General features: G+C 38.4%; 1 protein-coding gene across 6 annotated transcripts in view; it reads left to right on the forward strand.

Moving 5' to 3' along the window:
* The window catches only part of MTRF1 (mitochondrial translation release factor 1), a 63732-nt gene that overhangs the window by 5759 nt on the left and 35426 nt on the right, over positions 1-22547 (forward strand). For 2 of the 6 annotated variants that reach the window (XM_049647011.1, XM_049647010.1), the window contains exons 2-6: positions 8139-8275; positions 10184-10609; positions 15004-15095; positions 16469-16550; positions 16760-16867. In XM_049647011.1, the coding sequence (XP_049502968.1) occupies positions 10192-10609; positions 15004-15095; positions 16469-16550; positions 16760-16867 (700 nt within the window). In that variant the 5' untranslated portion in view covers positions 8139-8275; positions 10184-10191. Of the gene's footprint in view, positions 1-8138; positions 8312-8337; positions 8556-10183; positions 10610-15003; positions 15096-16468; positions 16551-16759; positions 16868-22547 lie in introns of those variants that run through there. The other 4 variants (XM_049647012.1, XM_049647013.1, XM_049647014.1 and 1 more) reach the window with 4 other exon arrangements.

A 22547-nucleotide genomic window follows, 5' to 3' on the forward strand; every position in this document is an offset into this window, starting at 1 on the left:
AATAAAATAAAATAAAATAAAATAAAATAAAATAAAATAAAATAAAAAACAAAATAAAACTGATGCTCAAATCCTACCTCCATAGGCGGATTCAGTTGGGGTTGGGTGGAGATTCAGTTGGGGTGGGGTGGAGAATAGGTTTTTTTCTTAAATCCTCCTAGATGATCATAATGTATAACCAATTTGGGAACCAGTACTTCAAGACCATTCATCCTAACCCAGGTTTAAACATGCCCCCCATTCTTGAAGTTAAATTTAGATATAAGGCACAAAAACAAACAAAAAACGCTCATCACCAAAATTCAATTTGGAACCCTAGGTAAAAACCATTGCTGATGGCCCCACAAACAGTAGGTGGGGTCTAGAATTGGCATCATTTAAAGTGTCTGGGTTTGGGGTACCTAGGTGGCTTAGTCGGTTAAGCATCCGACTTCAGCTCAGGTCATGATCTCACGGTCTGTGAGTTTGAGCCCCATGTTGGGCTCTGTACTGACAGCTCAGGGCCTAGAGCCTGCTTCGGATTCTGTTTTCCTCTCTCTCTCTGCCCCTCCCTGGCTTGTGCTCTGTCTCTCAAAAATAAATAAACATTAAAAAAAATTTTTTTTCAAATAAAGTCTCTGGATAAGCACAGAAACATTATTACACAAGAGTTCACTCAAAACCAGTCAGATTTACACCCCTCCAGGCATCTCACTTCAACAGACTTACCCTCGTAGCACTGTTCTCTATGCCATACCTTCCCACTGGGCTTCATCCTCAACCCCTTTACTGAGTACTCTCTTCCTCCTCCTTTTAACTGCTACCCAACCCTTCACCAAGGACTTTGCCTCTCATTTTTCATCTTCCTCTCTGCATGTACCATAGGAGTTCGTGGGGGGAGAATCAGCATTTTTTCCCATCCCCCTGCCTCCTCCAAATCATAAGACTTCACCTTCATTTAAGGAAAAGGAAATCAATTTTGAGTCTATACCCATCAGCTCTGTCACTCTCTTCTTTTCATCTTGGTCACTATCCTCCATCTGGTCATTTGCCAAGTGACAATAGATGTCCTTTCAACTTCACTCATAATATCCATCTACTATGACTCCAATATCCATGTGAGTGATTCAAAACCCTAGCCTTGGACAAACTGTGGTCCATCCAGACAATGGAGTACTACTCTGCACTTAAAAAAAAAAAAAAAAAAGAACTATCAAGCCACAAAAAGACATGGAAGAATCTTAAATGCATATTACTAAGTACAAGAAGCCAATCTGAAAAGGCCACATGAGTCCAACCATATGACATTCCAGAAAAGACAAAAGTATGGAGACAGTAAAAAGATCCATGATTGCCAGAGGTTGGAGGAGGGAGGGATAAATAGAGCACAGAGGATGTTTAGGGTGGTGAAATTATTCTGTATGATACCATAATGGTAGATACATGTCATTATACACTTTTCAAAACCTAGAGAGTTTTGACCAAATTTTTAATCAGCAACACTGGCCCTTCCTCTCAAATCAGAAATTCCAGGAATCTACTATCTTATTTTTCTAATTACATTTATTTTTTTTAATGCTTATTTATTTTGAGAGAGAGAGAGAGATTGTGAGCAGGGGAGGGGCAGAAAGAGGGGGAGGGAGAATCCCAAGCAAATTCTGAGCTATCAGCACAGAGTCTGACATAGGACTTGATCCCATGAACCGAGAGATCATGACCTAAGCCAAAATCAAGAGTTGGACACTTAATCAACTGAACCACCAAGGCGCCCCCTCATTATTTTTAAAATACAAGAGATTTGCCAATATTCTTTCAACTCCAAGGAAACTTCCTACAGTAGGCATGATGTACCTTTTATTAGAAATGAGATGCCAGCTTGTGGGATTAATAGCCTGTTAGTGTAACATTGAGAGAAGTCTTTTTGCCATTGCATCAAAGCTCCAGCATCCTGCCTTCAGCATGAAGCCAAGAGCTATTGCTCTCAGAGGGTTGTTCTATATACATCTGTAATTTCTGACGATAGTGACTCCAATCAGATTCTCCTGGGGTTACCCCACATTCTGATGACAATCTCCTATTGTTCTTTCAACAAATTCAAACAAATATTTGTTGACTCCTTTTTAAGTGCCATTCACTCTTCAAGATGCAGGGGATCTGGGCTCACTCACTCTTCTATCCTCCATACACCTCTTCTTCAACTGCATCTAACTCACCAGTGCATCTAACTCACACCATTATCTCCTTGTCTATTCACTCATTCAGCCCACAGTTGTTGAGCACCCATCTGTACCCATTGTTTTCTTCTTTCTTCCCTTCTCAGCCAAAACAGTGCCTTCTGGCCTATGCCAGAATTAGTTTCTCCATCTGTGCTTAGAAGAGAATACGTTTCTACCTTCTTTGGAGACTTTACTGCTCTCTCCTTATTCTTCCTTCTCTTCTTAATTACTGTTATCATTTTTTAAATTACTGTTATCAAACAATTATCCTACTTATACAAATGAGAACTGAAGTTTTTAAAAATAAATTTGGGGCTCCTGAGTGGCTCAGTCGGCTGGGCGTCCAACTCTTGGCTTCTGCTCAGGCACCCCAGGAAGCTATTTTTAATTTGAGGAGGTAATTATATTTTTAAAAAGGCTTTATTGGGGCGCCTGGGTGGCTCAGTTGGTTGAGCATCCGACTTCGGCTCAGGTCATGATCTCGCGGTCCGTGAGTTCGAGCCCCACGTCAGGCTCTGTGCTGACCGCTCAGAGCCTGGAGCCTTTTTCAGATTCTGTGTCTCCCTCTCTCTCTGAACCCTCCCCCGTTCATGCTCTGTCTCTCTCTGTCTCAAAAATAAATAAATGTTTAAAAAAAATTTTTTTTTAAATAAAAAGGCTTTATTTTCTGGAACTACCTACTAACATATTTACAGATGTTTTGTATTTGCTTCAAAGTAATTCTGTGAGGATATGGGGAGCAAGGCTAGGGAGGAGGGCAGGTTAACACTGCATTGATAACTTGAGAATTTGGGACCGGTGCATAGAGGTTCATTATATTGTTCTCCCTAATTTTGAACTATTTGAAAATTGTTGTAATACAAAGGGAAGAAATGGAAAGATAAATATCTACACATACACACACTATAGATTTCCTCCACGTAGACTACTTTGGATCTAAGACAGAAAAGACTTTAATGCTTATAAAGGGTATTTAAATACCACTGTTAAGAGAAAAAAAGAATAAAATTTACTGAAACAACTATATGAAAATATATGATTCAAAACTGAAGTAAATGATTTAAGAAAAACATTTAGCCTGAAATTCAGGATGATATATGGAAGAGATGAAATTACCAAGGAGTCTTAGGAGAGCTTATCAAAGCTGACTTCAACCTAGGCTAATACCAGTTTAGGATAGAATAAAAATGAGTTCCCAAGATCGCTTCTTTGTCCTGCCTATGCTTTTTCTTTTCTTTTTTCTTTTCTTTTCTTTTTTCTTTCTTTTCTTTTTTCTTTCCTTTTCTTTTTTTCTTTCCTTTCCTTTCCTTTCCTTTCCTTTTCTTTTTAATAGGAAAAGGAAGAGAGTAGGTTGACTTCTTAAGACATCTCTGACTCTGCAAATAAGGAGAGATCCAGTTTCAATAATGCCAGCAGGTGGCGCGTTTCCTAGCTTTTTTTTTTTTTTTTTAAATCAAAGTTAAGAAAAATTTGAGCACCAGTATGAATATATGAAAATAAGAAACGCTGCCTTTTCATCTTCGTATTCTGCTTCTTTCAGGGAAAATACTTTACAAGAATACAGGTAGAATAACCTTTGTTTTGCTGTTTCTTTTCCATGTAAGTGAGGGCTTGAATTCTGTATTAAATTGATGGGGTGCCTGGGTGGCTCAGTCGGTTGAGCGGCCGACTTTGGCTCAGGTCATGATCTCGTGGTCTGTGAGTTTGAGCCCCGCGTCGGGCTCTGTGCTGACAGCTCGGAGCCTGGAACCTGTTTCAGATTCTGTGTCTGTGTCTCCCTCTCTCTGACCCTCCCCTGTTCATGCTCTGTCTCTCCCTGTCTCAAAAATTAAAAAAAAAAAAAAAAAAAAAAAAAAAAAAAGTTAAAAAAAATTTAAAAAAAAATTGTTAAGTAATTCCTAGTTTCACTTTTCTAGAATAAAATATAGCTGGTTAAAATACCAAATGGCTGCCAATCTTCACATTGTGGAATGCCTCAGGATGTGGTAAAGACCCTAAACTGAACCAGAGAGCCAACATGCATTTCACAGTGGGCTGTGACCCATAGTGTTTTATGGCTTGCGTCCTGGGATTTTATGTTGCTTTCAGTACCTTGGAACATTTCCCAGATGGGCCCAAAGGTTTCAACTTAGCCTGGAACAATCTCTACACCCACCCTGGTTTGACTCCCCAAAGAATATCCAGAGCTGAGGAAACCCTGGTGCTCTGCTTCTCTCAGGGAAAAAGCCCTAAGTGGATGCTTTTTGATGTGGAATCTCTGTAGAAGGACATAAATCAACCTTCTCTTAGTACTGCAGAAACAAGAGTGTCCCCAGAATCTTTAAAACAATCTGGAAGTTGAGGCACCTGGGTGGCACAGTTGGTTGTGTCCTACTGGCTCAGGTCATGATCTCACAACTGGTGAGTTGGAACCCTGCATCAGGCTCTGTGCTGCCCCTCCCCTACTAGCGCTCTCTCTCCCTCTCTGTCTCTCTCAAATATAACTAAACATTAAAAAATTTTTTTTAAATAATAAAACTATCTGGAGGTCTCTGAGAAGAAGCTAAGTGAAAATCCCCATTCTCTACCCTTTGGAAATTGGGCTAAGTTTGCTGTATGTAAATGGATCTGAAAAATCGCCGCAAATATTTTGGTGTTTGAGCTTGCTCCAAGACAGAGGAAAGGGACATAGGTCATTTAGTTTTTAAAGGCATACCAAATTGTCAGTGCCCATTACACATATATTCTTAAAAGAAATTTTTATGAGATCAACTTTATAGTGAGAAATATTTCAGACATAATAGCTCTTGTTGCTAATTTAATCAAATGCTATTATTTTCACTGAATCAACTTTTTATTACTATTTCCAGAAAAATGTTTCCTGTAATATGTCAGGCTCTTTGGAAGTAGAAGTTAGCTTTATAAAATGATTCAATAATAATAACTCCCATAAGGCTTTTTCAATCAAACACTAAAGAATGTACTCTTTTCCTCTTTTGTAGCTGTCTTATTTATAATAATGCTTATTAAAAAACTTCAGGAAATCCAGAATACTATAAAGAAAATAAGAATTACCTATAATTCCACTGGACTTTTATTTTATTTTTAAAGTTTATTAATTTGTTTTGAGAGAGACAGAAAGTGTGAGTGGGGGAGGGGCAGCAAGAGAAGGACAAAGACCGAATCCCAAGCAGGCTCCTCATTGTCAGCAACAAGCCCAACGTGGGGTTCAAACTCACAAACCATGAGATCATGACCTGAGTTGAAGCTGGATGCTTAACCAACTAAGCCACCCAGGTACCCCTCCACTGGACTTTTAAATATATATGCATCACATGTGTTGTTCAAATGGAATAGTTTGCTGAGTTGTTTTTTTGTCCCCCTCACACCTTCCCCGCCCCCCTTTTTTTGGCTGAGCGTTTTTTTAGCAATGTCATTTTCATTTAATGATTTATTGTGGACATTATTATGTATTAATAAATGTAGATATACCACATTATATTCTTTTAAAAAAAAACATGGAGGAGGAAGCAGTATTTATAACACCAAGGATAAACGTCTTTAGGGATTTTTTTTTTAATTGAGAAATAAAATACATAAAGTACGTAAAGTTTCATGTACTATATCTCAATAAATTTTTACATATGTAAATGTCTTAGTCCACTTGGGCTGCCATAACAAAATACCACAGCCTGAGTGACTTAAACAACAGAAAAACCTTCACACTTTGGGAGGCTGGGAAGTCCAAGATCAAGGTGCCAGCAGGGTAGGTTTCATTCTGAGGCCTCTTTTTCTTAGAGAAAGAGGGACAGAAAAAGAAGAGACAGCTTGCACTCGCAAGCTTCTTACAAGGGCACAAATGCTACTACATCAGGCTTTCACCTTTATGGCTCACTTAGCCTTAAAGGCCCGATTTCCAGTGCAGTCATATTGGAGGGTAGCTTCAACATATTAGATTTGGGAACGCAGGGGACACAATTAGGTCCATAGCAGTAAGACTTATTTTTTAAAGAGAATAAATCTTTATATACTATAATACTTAAATTATTATGTCTGCATACACAAATCAAAATAAAGAATTAAAGGATTTCATTGGATAATTTAGGAGAATGATTTATGTGGATCCTTTGGAATTTGTTCCCTACTGGAAAATAAACTCCATATAGGCAAAGTTTTGTCTTTTCTAGTCATTGTTAAATTTTCATATCCAGAACACAGTGAGTAGACATAACTGGTACTCATTATTGAATGAACGATTGTTTTCCTTTTTCTTTCTTTTTTTGAGGGAAGGAGAGTATCAGAGCTTAGGAACCACAGATCATTAAGACAGACTGCCTTGGGGCACCTGGGTGGCTCAGTCGGTTAAGCGGCCGACTTCGGCTCAGGTCATGATCTCACAGTCCGTGAGTTTGAGCCCCGCGTCAGGCTCTGGGCTGACAGCTCAGAGCCTGGAGCCTGTTTCAGATTCTGTGTCTCCCTCTCTCTGACCCTCCCCTGTTCATGTTCTGTCTCTCCCTGTCTCAAAAATAAATAAAACGTTAAAAAAAATTAAAAAAAAAAAGAAAAAAAAAAGACAGACTGCCTTGACTGAATCTCAGTTCTATTACTCATCAGTTCTTTTACCTTGGACAAGTTACTTAAGCTCTCTATGCCTTAGTTTTTTCCTCTTCCACAAAATGGATATTTTAGGGTTGTTGTAGTATGGATTAAACTAATAGGCTTAAACCATTTAGTATATAATTTAATATATACTAGATAGAAGTAGATACCTTTAACTAGGTAATGTTAGATATTTACATTTAGGGTTAATTGTCCTTTTTATATGTGGTTGTAACCTAAGAAAATATCCTATGAATTTGGTTATATGGGTTGATGTTTACCTTGGCTTTTCAGAAAGTGATATTGAGACACAGCTGTCATGTAACTTGTAAATGTGATCGCCACTGGAATATCCAAAGTAAGGCAATATGTTTGCATTCTCCTGGAATTGTCTATTAGTTGGTTTATTTAATCGGTAGTTTACAAGCTATGAACCTAGTTTGAGCCCCTAAATTCTGTATGTGCATGCAACATCTATAAAGTCATTAATTTGTGGATATATGTAGTCTTCTATCTTTAAGATCCTGTTATGATTTTTAAAAATATAAATTTATATCCTCCTTTAGTTACTAGGTATTTTCTCAAGCAGTGGAAGTTTAAAGTACAACTATTAACATGCAAAATCCTGGGGCGCCTGGGTGGATCAGTTGGTTAAGTGTCTGACTTCAGCTCAGGTCATGATCTCACGGTCCATTAGTTCAGGCCCGTGTCAGGCTCTGTGCTGACAGCCCAGAGCCTGGAGACTGCTTTAGATTCTGTGTCTCCCTCTCTCTCTGCCCCTTCCCTGCTCACGCTGTATCTCTCTCCCTCTCAAAAATAAATAAATAAATAAATAAAATAATAATAATAATAATAATAAACATTAAAAAATATTTTGTTAAAAACATGCAGAATCCCACAGGAAAAAAAAAAAGAAATAAAAATGAAAAAACCATGCAGAATCCCCAAATTTGGGGGTGATGAAAAGGGAGTCCTCAAAAAAAAACAACACTGCTTTAGTGCTCCACATATAAGGAAATTCTTTTAATTTCAAATTACTATATTGTAATTGTTGATCTCCTAATCAGAATGGTAGAGAATCTCTCCCATGTTATTTGCCTGTAACTATGAAACCAAAGGTCCATCAAAGGCAGCCTGGGCATAAACTACAACTCCCAGGATTCCCGGGTGGGAGCTCCGGAAGTTGTAGTTCATTCTACATTTCACCACCGCCCACCCTCCTTACCCCATCGCAACCCACGCCCTGGGCTCAGGTTCCGGATAAGTACTGCGCGGGTGGTCATCTCCTGGGATATTCATTTTTGCCTTATCATTTTTTTTTTTCTTTCCCGATTTGTCATTTTTCCCTTGCGTTTCCCCCGTTAGCTGTTAACACGCACGCCCACGACGACTCCGCAGAGGCTGAGAGCAAGCGTCCACCCGGAAGGAGTGATAACGGAAGTGAAAGTAATCCCGTGTGTGTCGGGCTGAAAAGTAGCAGGTCACGGAGAGTTACGGCTACAGTAAGGAAAGCTGTCGTACTTTCTTATATTTCTTAGGTACTCACTTTTTTTTTTTTTTCTATTTTAGATCTTTTAAAGGTCTTTTTTCTATCCCCATTTTTCTTTCATGTTGCCTCTTTGGGATCACTCCGTATCCTGAATTACAGAATCTGGTTTACGTGTGCTGCTCTGGCGCAGGCTTAGTATCACTTCTGACCTGCCGACTCTTGAGAATTGTCCTTAGAGTACCTACTAAATCCTGCTCCTGTGGTGGGTGACGGAGAAGACTTGCCGTTCCCAGGTATAGGTAACACTAGCGAGTAAAACGTCTTGGGTTTTGTTTTGTTTTTTTCCCCTCTAAACATTGAGGTTCATGACCTTAAGAGTTATTTACTACTGTTCCTAGGATGGAAATTTTAGCTAGAAATGTTCTTACAAAAATTTGTCATCCTTTTGATTTGTCCTTGTTTTCAATTGGACACTCTTCTCCGATGTGCTTGAGACTGCATGTAAAGACATTGGAAACCTGCTGAAGGACTGTCACATTTATGGCTGTTGGGTATTGGTGCACCCTTCTACAGTCTTTTTCCAAATGTGATTCAGTATGTTAAAGTTTGTTAGTAGAATCCTACAAAATCTGTAGATTTTGGAGATCATTCTGAATATTTTATTTCCTAGGAGATTATGATATTCAACTTAGCAGACTTACAGTGATCAAATGAGTTAATATATGAATGTACCTCCTAGCATAGCAGGAACACCAGAGACAATAAAGATTGATTCTGATAAAATTTTGACCCTTACTTCAGCTTTGAACCTCGAATTTTAGGGGCAAAGTGTTTTTATCTTTATCTTTCCCCTTTCTTAATAAAACTACTTTGTGCTTTTGTTAGCTTCTGATTACATCTATTAGAGGGAAGAATAGGTAAATCAGTAATAGGTAAATCAGGTAAAACAATTTCACCTAACTTGTAATTTTTTTAAGTAACTGTTTTTTCCTGATTGTGGAAGTAATACATGCTATGCATATAGAAAAATTTAAAACACCGAAAGGTAGAAAAGCTAGAAGGCAAGCAAAAGGTATCCACAAGCCCACAACTAGAGATCATCTTGTTAACATTTTGCTCTATTTCTTTTTTAGGTCCCCCTCCCAAAAAAATACTCTGTTTACCTTTTTTACATGTATACCATATGTCATAGAAAAATTTAAAAACCTAATTGAGATTATATTGTTTTGCATTCTGCTTTTTTCATTTAATGCAGATATCACCACTGTCCCTTTTTACCAGACCTACTTTCTTAGTGTAATATTTGAAGTTTTCTTCCTTTAGGGTCTCAGCTAAAAGGGAAGCACCTGATTGCAGAGTTGAGAATGGAAAGCACTGAGCTTTGAACAAGCAAACTGCAGTCTAGTATTAGCTCTGCCTGTCTGGCTGAGTGAATAATCATGATTAAGCCAGTTGACTTCCTTGGACATCTGGATACCTAGAATTAATGAGTTAGACAAGAAAACAGTTAATATCTTCTTCAAACTTCAGGAATCTATGAATATGTGAACTACCTAAAGCTTGTATGATTATTTCATACCTTTCAAGTGTTTGTTCACATAGTCAATTCTAGATTCCAAATACTTTCTAGAAAATAGCTGATTTAATCCAGTTTATTAATATATTTATCAGTTATGCTCCTACTCATTTGCCTTAGCTAATTATATACATTGGATGAATAGGAAACAGTGCTATATTCATTTATTTTAATATGTTATACTCATATGTTTGGAGAATTATTTTCTTTTTATGGATTATTGAATTTCAGGACAGTGTTTGGAGCTGGCTGCGGCTGTGAACTGAGCAAGATTTCTTGAGACTTCTTCCAGCTTTTGTATTTGCAGAGTTGATTTTTTTTCAGATTGTGTTTATTATATTTCAGATGCTGAGATGAATCGTCACCTGTGTGCTTGGCTTTTTAGACTTTCATCTCGTAATGGTTACCACCAGTGCCACATCCACCCCCAGTCTCATCAGTTTACACAGAGACATTTTGATACAAGACTGTGGGTTTTTAGACAAAACAGGCATCCCATTTTCCATCATCTGTTAAATAAGAATTGTCCCAGGAGATATTGTCATCAAGACACCAGGATGCTGTGGAAGCATAAAGCACTACAGAAATATATGGAGGACCTGAGTAAGGAGCACCGTATGCTTGATCAGTGTTTGCAGCGAGTGTCTCTGAATGAAGGGGACCGAAGAGCCTTGAATAGAAGGCATGCCGAGTTGGCACCACTCGCAGCCATTTACCAAGAAATTCAGGAGGCTGAGCAAGCAATTGAAGAATTAGATTCAATGTGTAGAAGTAGGTAAAAGATACGTGTGTGTATAAGGACATGATTGATTATAGGTTAAAGCTTTATTGAATTGCAGTCTTTTAAAAAACCTACACTCAGCGAAGACAGGATTCTCCCCTGGGTGTTTAAAGTATTTCAGCTACTAAAAATCAACTACTAAGAGACCAAGTTCCTTGTGGTGTTTGCCAAGTTTTTAGGGTCTAGGAAACTGAATATTAATCTTTTCAGAAATTTTAATTTATTGAGCAGGACTTTATTGAGCACTGTCCTACGTGTATAGCAGAGACACAAAAATACGGTTCCAACCCCATCAAAGGGCTCATATGGTCTAGGTGTTATTTCATCTTCCCAGAAAGAAACTCTGCACCCTGTAGCCATCTTGTCCCAATTCCCCCTTCCCTACCAACCAGAAGCAACTGCTAATCTACTTTCTAGATTTACTCACTTCAGGCATTTATAGAGTCATGCAATATATCCTCTGTGATTGGCTTATTTCATTTAGGATAATATTTTCAAGGTTCATCTATGTTGTAGCATGTATTTGTACTTTTTATTGTGGAACTGTATTCCATTGTATGGATATACCACATTTTCATCTATCCATTCATCAGTTAATGGATATTGAATTGTTTCCACTTTTGGTTGTTAAGAACAATGGTGCTACAATTTCTGAGTCTTGTAACTCTACATTTTACCTTTTGAACAGTTGGAAGACTGTTTTCCAAAGTGGCTTCACCATTTAAATTCTGCCCTTTTGATTCTAGCTATCCTAATGGGTGGAGATGGTATCTTATTGTGGCTTTGATTTGCATTTCCCTGATTAATGATGTTGAGCATCTTTTCGTGTGCCTGTTGGTCATTTGTAATTCATCTTTGGTTAAATGACTGTTCAGATCCTTTGCCTGTTTTTAAATATTTTTCTTGCTATTGACTTGTGAGAGTTCTTTATATTATAGCTACAAGTTTCTTATCAGATATATGCAAAAATTATCTCTGTGGGTTATTTTTTGAATCACTATAATTTTTTTTAGGATCTTATTTTTTTTAATGTCTTTTTATTTATTTTGAGAGGGGGAGGGGAAGAGAGAGAATTCCAAGCAGGCTCTGTCAGTACAGAGCCTGATGGGAAGCTTGAACCCACGAACCGTGAGATCATGTCCAGAGCCAAAATCAAGAGTCAGACGCTTAACCAGCTGAACCACCCAGGTGCCCCTGAGATTTTATTTTTAAGTAATCTCTACATCTAACATGGGCCTTGAACTCACAACCACAAGATCAAGAGTTGCATGCTCTCTCTACTAAGCCAGCCAGTTGCCCCTTCCCCCCTTTTTAAAAAAAGATTGAAGCACCATAATATTTAATTTTCATGATGTCAGATTTATCTTTTTTTTTCCTTGTTGCTTGTGTTTTTGGTGTCCTAAGAAACTTGTGTAATCCAAGGTCACAAAGGGTACATCGTGTTTACTTCTGAGAGTTATATTTTTAGCCTTATATTTAATTATTTTATCTATTTGAATTAATTTTATATATGATGTGAGATGTGTATTTTTAATTTTAGTATTTCTTAATATTGCTGTTGCCTTAACATTTTTCCTTATATGAAAATTTTCCAAAATGTACACAAGTTGAGAGAAAAATATGATGAACTAACCTGGGATTCAACATTTATCCAGATAGTGCTTTAAGCTTTTAGTTTCTAAATTTTCCCCTGTGCTTCATCCTGTTTCATTAAGTGTTAGAGACATTAAGCAACATCAAGGCCAGTCACAGTTACACCTATAAATTTCTGGATTTCCAAAGACTTGTATTCACCTGCCTTCTGTTGGTGGTACCATGAGTTTCTCACCTATTGTTTAATGAGGACTTTTTTTACTCTTCTGTATTATGCCAGTCAAATTTGTAATTCATTGGTTTTGGGAAAGTTCTTTGCACATAATAGGAACTGACTAAATGCTTTGTAAATTAAATTGACATAACCTTCTTCAGCCTTGGTTGTATCATGTATAATTAAGACTGGATTGGATTGCTTCTGAAATGTCTTCTAGGTCTGCAATTCTGCTATTCTCTAATAAAAGCTACATTTCCTGTCTTACTATGTGCCAGGCACTTAAGCTAAGTATTTTACAAATATTACCTCATTTGAATATTCACAATAATCTGCTGAGGTAAAATCTTCATTTTATAGATGAAGCAACTGAGAGCTTAAGATGTTAAAGGTCACTCGGCCAGTCAGGTGAGGAGTAAGGATTTGAACCCAATCAGTGAGACTCCACAGCCTCTGTTCTTATCCACTGCACAATGATTCAAAGTCCAGGAGGCTCTACCTCTGTGGTATACCTTTCAATAGTCCCCTTCTATTCTTTCTGCTCATTTATATCTTTATTATATCTCATCCTGAATGATTACGATAAATTCCTAACTTGTGCCACTTACAGGCTTTCCCAGTCCAAGTGCAACCTTAATCTATTACTCCCCTGCTCAGCATTTTCAGTAGCTCCCATTGCGTATAAATACATATTTCTTGATTTGGCATTTAAGAGCCTCTGCAGAGTGACACCAGCCTCTCTGTGTAGTGCGTTAATTCCCATTGCATACGCTACTTTCCAAGAAAAATAGATAACTCACCGTTCCCTGAATATTCTAGTATCATCCCATGTCTGTCTTTGCACTTACTGTTACCCACCAATGTCACCTTGTTAAAATTCAGTCCCCTTTTACGTATGGCTTGGATGTCATACTTTGGCCTCAATCCCCTCTGTAAAACAAATAAGTTTACCTTTCTCTGTTTTAAATTTTGATCCTTTGTCTTAAAAGTTAATTGGTTTGGGGTCCCTGGGTGGCTCAGTCGGTTAAGCGTCCAACTTCAGCTCAGGTTATGATCTCGCAGCTCATGAATTCGAGCCCCGTGTCAGGCTCTGTGCTGACAGCCTACTTTGGATTCTGTGTCTCTCTTTTTCTGCTCTCCCCTGCTCTGCTCGTACTCTGTCTTTGCCTCTGTCAAAAATAAACAAACGTTAAAAAAAAAAAGTTAATTAACTTCTGCCCCTTCCCTCCATCTGTTCTCAAGGACAGAGCCTGTGTCTCACTCATCTTTATATTTCCTGCAGCACCAAACATAGGATACAATAGACAAACCTTTGTTGATATAATGAAATTGAATTAAGTTGGATTTTATAGATCAGTAAACAATTAGAGGCCACAAAAATGATTTTATGTGACTGCAAATCACGTTTTTCTTTTGACCGACCAAGTATCTATATGGAGTATTGTCATGCTGGTTTCCATTCATACTGTGGGGCCATTAGTGATATTACAATTCTGCAACAGATGATCCATAATTAGAATTTAGTTTGGCACCTTATCAGAAAGCCTTTCTCAAGTACTGAAGTCTGGGTTAGACCCCCTCCTTTATGCCTCCATGGCACTGTCATCACATGTTTTAATCGTGTACGTGTCCATCTTTCCCACCACGCTGAGCCACTTGAGGCCTAGAATCCTGTTTTATTCATCCTTGTGTTCCCAACAAGTAGCAGAGTATCTGGCGCATAATAAGTGTTAAATGTTCAAAGCATGAAAGAGGCATAGAGTCCCACCAGACCTTAATGGCTTCCATGACTAGGGAAGAAGTTTCAAGAGCCTTCTCTCTTCTATGATTATGATTTTTTCATTTCTGTTTTCTTACTAAGAATCAACAATTTCTACCTCAATTTGCAAGCATTGCCACCAACAAATGGAGTCTCGGTATCTAGCAATGGAGGCAAAGGTTATGAGATCCACCAAGCTTGGCTACTGTCTCTCATTGTTAGCTTTCTTGTTGGGAGTTCTATGATTTAACTTTCTGCTTTTGAAATGATGTGAAAAGGACCATTGTTTCCATAAAACAGAGGTTACAAAGATGTTTTGTTTGACCTGCATGGTGTTCTTAAAAAATGTTTACTAGGGATAAACATTTCAAGAGACTTCAAACTTTGAAGAGTTCTTATTTCTGACTTTGAAAAAAATGGAGGCTCTACTAGCCATGCTAGATTACCCACCGTGTGTGGAGTAATGGCTGCCACCTTGAAGACAAAAAGTGGTCACCCCAATTTTCTCCCAAACTCTCCTTACTTGGGTTTATATTTAATTAACCAGTTCCTTAAACAATCATCGATTTCTAGAATTAATTGTACACATTCAAATCATAAACTCTTTGGGGCACCAGTCATACTTCTTTTCACACTGACTTTTTTAGACAAAGTTCACAAGTACTTATTAACTGATATTGTCTATTCTAACTGTTCTTTTGTATAATCCCTTTACTTCACAACTGAAATAAAACTTAGTAGGCAGAGATTAGGTAGATGTTTAAGGGTTTCTCTATGAGTATTTAAAAACATTTATCATTTCTGTTGCTGTTTTGTAGGTCTAAATCAACAAGATGAAAAGCAGTTACAAGAACTTGCATTGGAAGAGAGACAAACCATGGCTCAAAAAATCAATATGTTATACAGTGAGGTATGTTTTAGGTGGCAGACTACTCAATTTTGTTAATATAAAAGAATATTGTTTTGCTAGGATATATTGTGCTCAAAGTACTTTCCAACACCAGTTTATTAAGCCTTCTTTTATAATAAATGATTAAGCTGGGTTTAATACTGTAATCTGCTACAGATTGAATAATGAGATTGAAGCCATTGGGATGCCAAAGAATAAAATATCACCTTTCCCCCTCCTCCAAGAGCAACCATATTCCAAAGCTATTAACTTGCCAGGCAAGGAGACAGATGTTGGTAAAAAAATTTAGTTCACCAAGAGGAAGAATCAACAGTTTTTAAGCCTTAGAAAAGGGGGAGGTATTCGCAGTGATTGTGTTAATTAAGGATTGAAAATTTGCTTTCTGGATAGAATGGGATGAATCAAAGGGTGTAGACACAGTTGGTTCACACAAGTCTTTAGCTTCCTGTAGTTCAACGGATGATTTGTTTAAAGGACAGTGAGAAACAGGGCTGTCTGTATACTGTCTTTGCTTCTGTCCTATTTGCCGTCTTCCTGCATTCAGTCTCCCTATTCTGGGATCCATAGTGGGGCTTGTTGAGAGGAATGAGGTGGAGTTATCGGTTCTGTGATTTAACCAGCAAGTCAACCAGAAGTAGGGTGTCACTCTTGGTCTGATATTCTCTCCCATAAACTATCATTTCTAGCAGAGACGGTGGATTTCAAAAATTAGCAGTAGAGAGAGTCATGACACGTAGGTACTTTTAGTTTGATTTGCAAGACCTTTTAGTAATAAATAAAAAATAAAACTGCTTCCTTTTTCTTCTTTAGAGGGAAGCTAGTTACTTTCTTTATTAGGAAGCCCCTTGTTTTCTTTTCACAGCTCAAACTATTTGGGCCTTATCCTGGGGGACCTCAGTACATTCTTTAAGCAGAGCAGCTCTCCTGAGAACACAGGGCATGACCTGGGGCCTGCTGTCCTCTGTGGCAGGAGAGAATAGTCATATGGAAAGAGTCCTTATTTTCAGCAAGTGAAGACTTTCAAAGCTTTACTTCATTCATTAGATGAAAGAAGCTACTGTTCAGAACTAATAAGAGGCAAAATCTGAAAAAATTGAATGGAACACTCTGGACTTTGATCTACACTTGGTAGAAAATTAAGATTGTCTGATAGCATTGTGGAGAATACCCTGACAAGTAATTCCATTGTTAGCATGAACTGATCACTTATTTTAGGTCCGGTCCACTTACAGCATTTAATGACTAGACCTTGTTGGGATGCTATATGATTGTGTTATATATTTTTTAATGTTTGGAGGTCTTTTATCTAAAATCAAGCAATAGTATACCATAGAAAATATACACACAAATGCTGATTTTTCCCCCTTTTTCAGCTTTTCCAGAGTCTAGTGCCAAAGGAGAAATATGACAAAAATGACGTTCTTTTAGAGGTGACATCTGGAAGAACTACTGGAGGTCAGTTAAATAATTTTATTGTAAATGATCCAAGAAAAAAAATACTTAAATTTTACCTTGGTTTGACACACTTTAACTTTAAAAGTCCGTTAAATGTGTTTCACGGTAGAAACAGTTACTCATTTCCTAAGGGGCCTGTACCTAAGAATGGCTCTCTTAAAAATTTGTGCTGAATATTTTTTGTATGTATATATATATATATTTTTTAGGTGATATCTGCCAGCAGTTTACCCGGGAAATATTTGATATGTACCAGAATTATTCAAGCTATAAAAACTGGAAATTTGAACTTCTGAATTATACACCAGCTGATTACGGTAGGCATATTTGAGGATTTTGTCCATAGAAGATGCTAAAAATTATTTTGCGTCTGATCTCCATTAGAACCATGTGGGCCCATTTTTTATTTAAACTTTTCTTTTTTATTTTGAAAGAGAGAGAGAGTGCACGCATGCACAAGTGGGGGAGGGGCAGCGAAAAGTGGGCAGAGAGAATCTCAAGCAAGCTCCGTTCCGTGAGCACAGAGTCCAACACGGCTCGAGCCTACAAACCGTGGGCTCATAACCTGAGGTGAAATCAAGAGTCTGATGGACTTTTAACCAACTGAGCCACCCAGGTGCCCCTCCCATTTTTTAAAACATTTTATCTGTATCTACTAAATGCTGTGATACAGGCTCATCATTCTCAGCGGCTTTACCATAATAGGGGTCTTAACCAGGAGTGGGACATAGTGAAGGAAGGAATGTCTGAGTTAGAGAAAACTTCTCTGGGAAGGATAGATATACCTTGCCTTGAAACTCATTGTTCTCTATTCAAAGAAAGATGTGTTAAGGTTTTTGCTGCTAAGAACTTTATCATTTATGGGATACAACCTGAAAGTATTACCAGTTAGACTGAGTGGCTAATGATGTATTAGATTCTTTTTTAACTTCTTTAATTTTTATAATCTGAAAGGTTAAATATTCATAACAAAATAGTCTTTCCAAAAATCTGGTCTGCCAATGGTTCAGCCTTATGCTTCTCTGCCAAATCCATAGAAATCGTTCTTCATAAAGGATTTTAACTTTCTGAGCTTTCTTCAAGCTCTCTTTTGAATATATTCCATCCACCTTATATTCTTATTATCGTAATGTTGAAGTTAAAAAAAGAATCTTCTCCCTATTTCATATTATCTCAAAAACTTTTCTCACATTTTTATTCTCTCAACTTCTCTCTTCATTTCATTGCCCTTAGTAGTGTTTTCTCTACCTTCCCTCAGCACCATATGTGAGTTTCCTGACTTTGCATCTATTCTCTTTTTTTTATGTGTTCAATTTTTATGGAAATGCAGAAAAAGTTAATCATTTGTCTTTATTTTTAAGATACCACTCTAGTTGGGCAGATAAAAACTTATACAATGTAAACAATAGCAAACAATACAAGTCCTTCAACTTTTAAATACTCAATTATGTTAAATCAGAACATCTGGTAGTAATTTTTTTTCCCCCATTCTTTTAAGCCATATGAAAGTTTTTATCTTCTTGGTTGTACGTTGATACCCAATAATAAACTGCAAACTCTCAGGAAAAAGGAAGAAGGATTGAAGTAAGTTAAACAGTGGAGGAAAATGAATGAATAAGAAAGTTGTGCTTGGTACAGGTTTTCAATACAGCCAGTGGTCAGGAAAGAGGAATTGAAAGCAGAGGGAAGGAGCTACCAGAGCAACAATGTGGAGGTAGGAAAGATCTTGGTGTGTGTGAAGGACAATGAGGACCCCAATTTACCCAGAGCACATTTGTGATAGGAGGTCATAGGAAATGAGTTTAAGGGAGTAGAGTTTGAACAGCCTTGAAAGCTGAACAGGCCTTGATTGTTGGGGAGTAGAGAGCTGTTGGAGATTTTATCAATAAGCATATGACTTGATAAATACATATTTTAAGATTATTTAGACAGCAATTTGCAGGATGGATCAAGAAGCTAGATTTAAGCAGACTGCAGAGAGGTTATTAGAGAAATCCAGGTATAACTAAGATTTACACTTGGCAGTAGACACATGGGAGATCTTCAAAGGAAGAATGGACAAAAGAGGGCCTAGTGCTTGCCCCCATGTCCAGGGTGCAGTGTAGGTGGTTTGATCTTCATAGCCCTGTGAGATAGATATTATTAATCCCATTTTACAGATGAGGAGTCAGGCTCAGGGAGTAAGTACCTAATCCAAGATCACATGGTAAGTAATGGCAGTCCCAGGATTAAACTTAAGTTTGTCAGATCCAGAATCATACATCCCCATCCTCATAGTCTATTCTGACACAAACAAGATGAGCCACCGGGATTCTAATCTTTCTAGCTGGGAAGACTACAACATTCATTCAAGATGGAACGCAGAGTGAATTATTAAATCTCTGGTTATAGTGAACACCCATTCAGAAATATGCACTAAATGCTGAAGTTGTGTAGCCAGAGCTTGGGTGAGAGAACAGCATCAAGGAGAAAGATTGAATAGCCACATCTAACACTGAGAGAATACATGAGGGAGAGTCTATGGAGAGGGAACATGTAGGCCATCGGACCTTAGAGAACGGCCACATTTAGAAAGATTAACTAGTTGGCAAAAGAAAGAGAGGAGTCAGATAAGCAGAAAAAGGATGAGGACTGCATAATAGTATGTTTAGAAAGTAATATCTATTCCCAACATGGGGCTTGAACTCATGACCCCAAGATCAAGAGTCACATGCCCTACCGACTGAGCCAGCCAGGCGCCCCAAGGACAATATGATATTATGGAAGCAAGAGAGGAGAGAGTTTAAAGGAGAATATAATCAGAAATAGCAGCATTATGGGGCACCTGGCTGACTTGGTTGGTGGAGCATGCTACTCTTGATCTCAGAGTTACAGGTTCAAGCCCCGCGTTGGGTATAGAGATTACTTAAAAAAATAAAATTTTTAGAAACAGCATTATAAAAGAGAATAGTGGTAAATGTCATCATGACCTCTCAGATGTATATTTTGAATCCAGTTTTCAAGAACAAAAGATGAACTCAATAACAACAGGGAAAGAGATTCTGTTCCAGGAGTGTAGAGCAGCCTAAACAATTCCTAGACAATGTTTGGGAAACCTTTCTTTTAGATAGACTGACTTACTGGAAAAATAAAATAGAGATACCTTAAAAAGTAAAAAAGGCTTTTTTTTTAAAGTTATTTATTTTGAGAGAGCACTCGTGCAAGCAGGGGAGGGGCAGAGAGAGAGGGAGAGAGAGAATCCCAAGCGCAGAGCCCCATGGTGGACTTACAGACTGTGAGATTGTGATCTGAGCCGAAATCAAGAGTCAGACCCTTAACCAACTGAGCCTCTCAGGCACTCCAAAAAGGACTTTTTTTTTAAAGGAGGAAAAATTTAAATGTTTTACTCTATACCTTTAAAATTAAAGACTAAGTGGGGTGCCTGGGTGGCTCAGCTGGTTAAGCATCCGACTTCGGCTCAGGTCATGATCTCACAGTTTGTGGATTCAAGCCCTGCATCGGACTCTGTGCTGACAGCTCAGAGCCTGGAGCCTACTTCAGATTCTGTGTCTTCTTCTCTCTCTGCCCCTCCCCTGCTTGTGCTCTGTTTCTCTTTCTCTCAAAACTAAATAAACGTTAAAAAAATTTTTTTAATTAAAGACCAAGAATAAACCTCTACTTATTAAAATTATTAAATACTTAAAAGTTGATTTATTTATAATTAGGAGAAGAAAAGATGTTACTAGGAAGGCTAAAATAGAGGGGTAAAAAGTACCTACCTTATAAACTATGTACGTTAAATTCTCTCTATATATTTTAATATTTAATTGAAATGGAGAGGAACTCCAAAGATTCACACAGCCCTAAAAGCTAAGGTTGAAAGGAAACACTTTCATGCAAAAATTCATGTATCGAGTGACTTAAAGTCTTGTAGTTTTGTGACCGTAGGTACAGATAGGGATAATACTCAGTCATTCCATAAATAGTCCAAACTAAATGATTAAAGATAGTTTTTGTGGAAGCAGTAGAGGGCAATAGCTCTGGATATGTAGTATAAGTCTGAACTGTGTTATTTTGTATACTGGGTATCTGATAAATTGAAATATATTCCAAGCTAAAGGGATTCTATGATACATTATCTCCTCCCTCCCAACAGTTTAATGTTTATAATTATGTTTTGCTATACTCTGCTTGCCAGTTAAATTCAGGGAAAGGTCGCTTAACGTAATGTGATGATTCATTTTATGTGTCCAGAAGACATACTTTTTACCACAGATGTGAGAAATAAATTTGTAAGGGGAGCCCTGGCATCCTTGAAGAGCTCTATGATTGCTCTTCTCTGTCGGCCAGACCTTAGAGTGGGGACTTTGGTAGCTCAATTGGGAAACCTAAATGCGATGGGAGTAATTGGATTTCAGGGTGGCAGTGGGCAAGTGGCAGCACCCAGCAGCAGAGGCAAGGTGGGTACAGTTGCTGTCATGGACAGCAGAGTCAAAGCAGCAGTCAGTAGTCTGATGCGTATAGACCTATGGCATTGGCTAGTTGACCATGGCGTCTCTAGAGGGAAAATAGATAGGAAGCCCCGTAAATTCTTACTTGATCTGTATAAGCAGAAAAGTGTTAGGTCAAGTGAACAGAAATCTAACTTTAATCATAAAAACAAGTCATGGCTCCTCAATCAGTTCTCAGACCTGAGCCAGTTTACAGGCCCAAACCCCTTGAATAAAGGGGACGCTGGGTCCCCTTGAGGAAAGACCCCAGTATATTGCCAAATATTTATACTCTTCACTCTTCTCTCAGCATTCTCCCAAAAGGGATCTGTGGCCTTTTCCAAGGGTAACTGTGTCCTGCAGAAAAGGAAATAACCAGACTTTTCAGGGACTACTGGACACTGGCTCTGAAATGACACTGATTCCAGGAGACCCAAAACATCACTGTGGCCCAGCACTTAGAAGAGAGGCTTGTGGAGGGCAGGTGAAGAATAGTTTTAGTACAGGTTCCTCTCACAGTGGGCCTGGGGGGTTCCCAAACCCATCCTGCAATGGTTTCCCAGTTCTGGATACATAGCTGGAACAGATATACTCAGCAGCTGGCAGAATCCCATATTATTTTCCTTGACCTGTGGGGTGAGGACTAGATGATGAGAAAGGCCAAGTAGGAGCCATCAGCATTGCCTCTACCTAGGAAAATAGTAAACCAAAAGCAATGCTGCATTCCTAAAGAGATTGCAGAGATTAGTGCCACCATCAAGGACTTAAAAGATGCACGGTTGATGATTCCTACCTCATCCCTTTTCAGCTTGTTTATTTGACCTATAAAGAAGGTAGATCAGATCCCAGTGAATGACACTGGATTATTATAAGCTTAGCCAGCTGGTGATTCTAATGACAGCAGCTGTACCAGATGTGGTTTCATTGCTTGAGCAAATTCACAGCCCCTGATACCTGGTATGTAGCTGTTGATCTGACAAATACTTTTTTTTCTCCACACGTGCCAATTAGGACCACCAAAAGCAGTTTTCTCTCAGCTGGCAAGGCCAGCAATGCACCTCACTCTCCTACCTCAGAGGTATATCATTTCTGCCCTACATCATAATTTAGTTCACAGGATCTTTGTTTTTGAGAGAGAGAGAGTGAGAGAGAGAGAGAGAGAAAGAGAGAGAGAGAATGAGCAAGCAGGGGAGGGGCAGAGAGAGAGGGAGACCCAGAATCTGAAGCAGGCTCCAGGCTCTGAGCTGTCATGACAGCACAGAGCCCAACACGGGGCTCAAACCCATGGACTGCGAGATCGTGACCTGAGCTGAAGTCGGCCGCTTAACTGACTGAGCCACCCAGGCGCCCCAGTTCACAGGGATCATCATTCTCTTCCACATGATATCAGACTGGCCCAGGAGAGCCAATGATACACTCTCAGTAACTGAACTACTGATACTTATTGATGGCTAAATGTCAATACTGCTAAATGCTCTACAAGTGTTTATCTCAGTTATTCCTCACAACAACCCTTGGAGGTAGGTTG

The sequence above is a fragment of the Panthera uncia genome, assembly GCF_023721935.1.
Source record: "Panthera uncia isolate 11264 chromosome A1 unlocalized genomic scaffold, Puncia_PCG_1.0 HiC_scaffold_16, whole genome shotgun sequence".
Lineage (NCBI taxonomy): Eukaryota > Metazoa > Chordata > Mammalia > Carnivora > Felidae > Panthera > Panthera uncia.